Genomic DNA, 1,284 nt, shown 5'->3' with positions numbered 1-1,284 from the left:
CAGGCTAAAGTCTTCCTTCCCCCTGAGCAGAGGTTGAACATTTGAGCACACACAGCTGATACTCCTGACTTAAATTTTAGTCCTTTCATAAATTGTTTTGGCTGAGTAAAGGAACAGGAAGAGCTTTAAAACCTTTTCATTTGTTCCTGCCCGAATTTCCAATGTATAGATAGATACAAAGCCAAGTAACTCCCTAAATACCTCAGGGGAAAGTGAGTGTGAAGTGACAGTTGTTAATTGCTGTGTGTCTGTAGGTGCTAATTCTTTCTTGGCCTTAGAATGTTCTCCCCTCACATTGACTTGGCTCCTTGTGGATGAGGTTTTATTGCTCTAGGAGAGTATAAAAGTGGCTCAGAAGTTTCTTCTGTAAATTCAAGTATAAATTCATCTGTAAATTCAAGTGTAAATCCACCTCCAAGCCAGCAGTGAAGTTACTGTGGTGTCCTGGTTGGCATTGATTGCAGATAACTCAATGTGTAGAAACACTAAATGGATTGAATTCATATGTGAGTAAATTTATAATGGATATTAAAGACAAAGAGGGAAATTAATTATTCAGACCTTTAGAATGAAGTAGAATATCCTGAGTTTGAAGTGATCCACAGGGATGAGAATCCAACTCCTGTCCCTGCACAGACATCCCAACAATCCAGTCTGTGCCTGGGAGTGTTGTCCAAACACTCCTGGAGCTCTGTGAGGTTTGGGGCTGTGACCACTGCCCTGGGAGCTGTTCAGTGCCCAAACACCTCTGGGGGAAGAACCTTGTCCTGATATCCAACCTAACACTTTTCAGTGCCCAAACACCTCTGGGAGATGAATTCTAGCAGTGTACAGACTCTCTTGGGTCTGTCTCAACATTTCATATGGTTCTTGCCACTTAAAACTTCTAGTAATTTAATTTCTGTCCTAAATCCACCCTAGGGATGTTATTTCCAGGTGTTCCATAGAGCTTTGGAACTCTGTGCCTGTTCATGTTGTATTTATAGATGCTTTTTTACTTAGATGAGCAACAACAGCAATAAGAGAGCACCAACAACAGCAACCCAGAGGCTGAAACAAGACTACCTGAGGATTAAGAAAGATCCAGTGCCTTACATCTGTGCAGAGCCTCTCCCATCCAACATCCTGGAATGGTAAGAATTGGAGTGAATAAGGTTTTCCAGGTCATCCAGCCTAATTCCCTCACTCACTCCTGCCCCTTGGGAGTCTTGGGCAGGTGGAGGAGGAAACTTTGGCTCAAGTGAGTTGATCCTCAGTTTCTAAGGCTCTTGATGCTGGTTGATG

The 1,284-nt window shown here is 42.8% G+C and overlaps 1 protein-coding gene across 1 annotated transcript in view; it reads left to right on the top strand.

The window, feature by feature from the left end:
* The first annotated feature begins 1,002 nt into the window (after positions 1–1,002).
* Positions 1,003–1,284, top strand: part of UBE2J2 (ubiquitin-conjugating enzyme E2, J2) — a 3,380-nt gene continuing 3,098 nt past the window's right edge. Inside the window, exon 1 of the mRNA XM_009076496.1 lies at positions 1,003–1,133. Coding sequence (XP_009074744.1) covers positions 1,003–1,133 — 131 coding nt within the window. The remainder of the gene's footprint in view (positions 1,134–1,284) is intronic.

This window comes from Acanthisitta chloris, unplaced genomic scaffold, assembly GCF_000695815.1.
Source record: "Acanthisitta chloris isolate BGI_N310 unplaced genomic scaffold, ASM69581v1 scaffold736, whole genome shotgun sequence".
In the NCBI taxonomy this organism is placed as follows: Eukaryota; Metazoa; Chordata; class Aves; order Passeriformes; family Acanthisittidae; genus Acanthisitta; species Acanthisitta chloris.
This window is presented reverse-complemented; position numbering and strand designations above follow the sequence as displayed.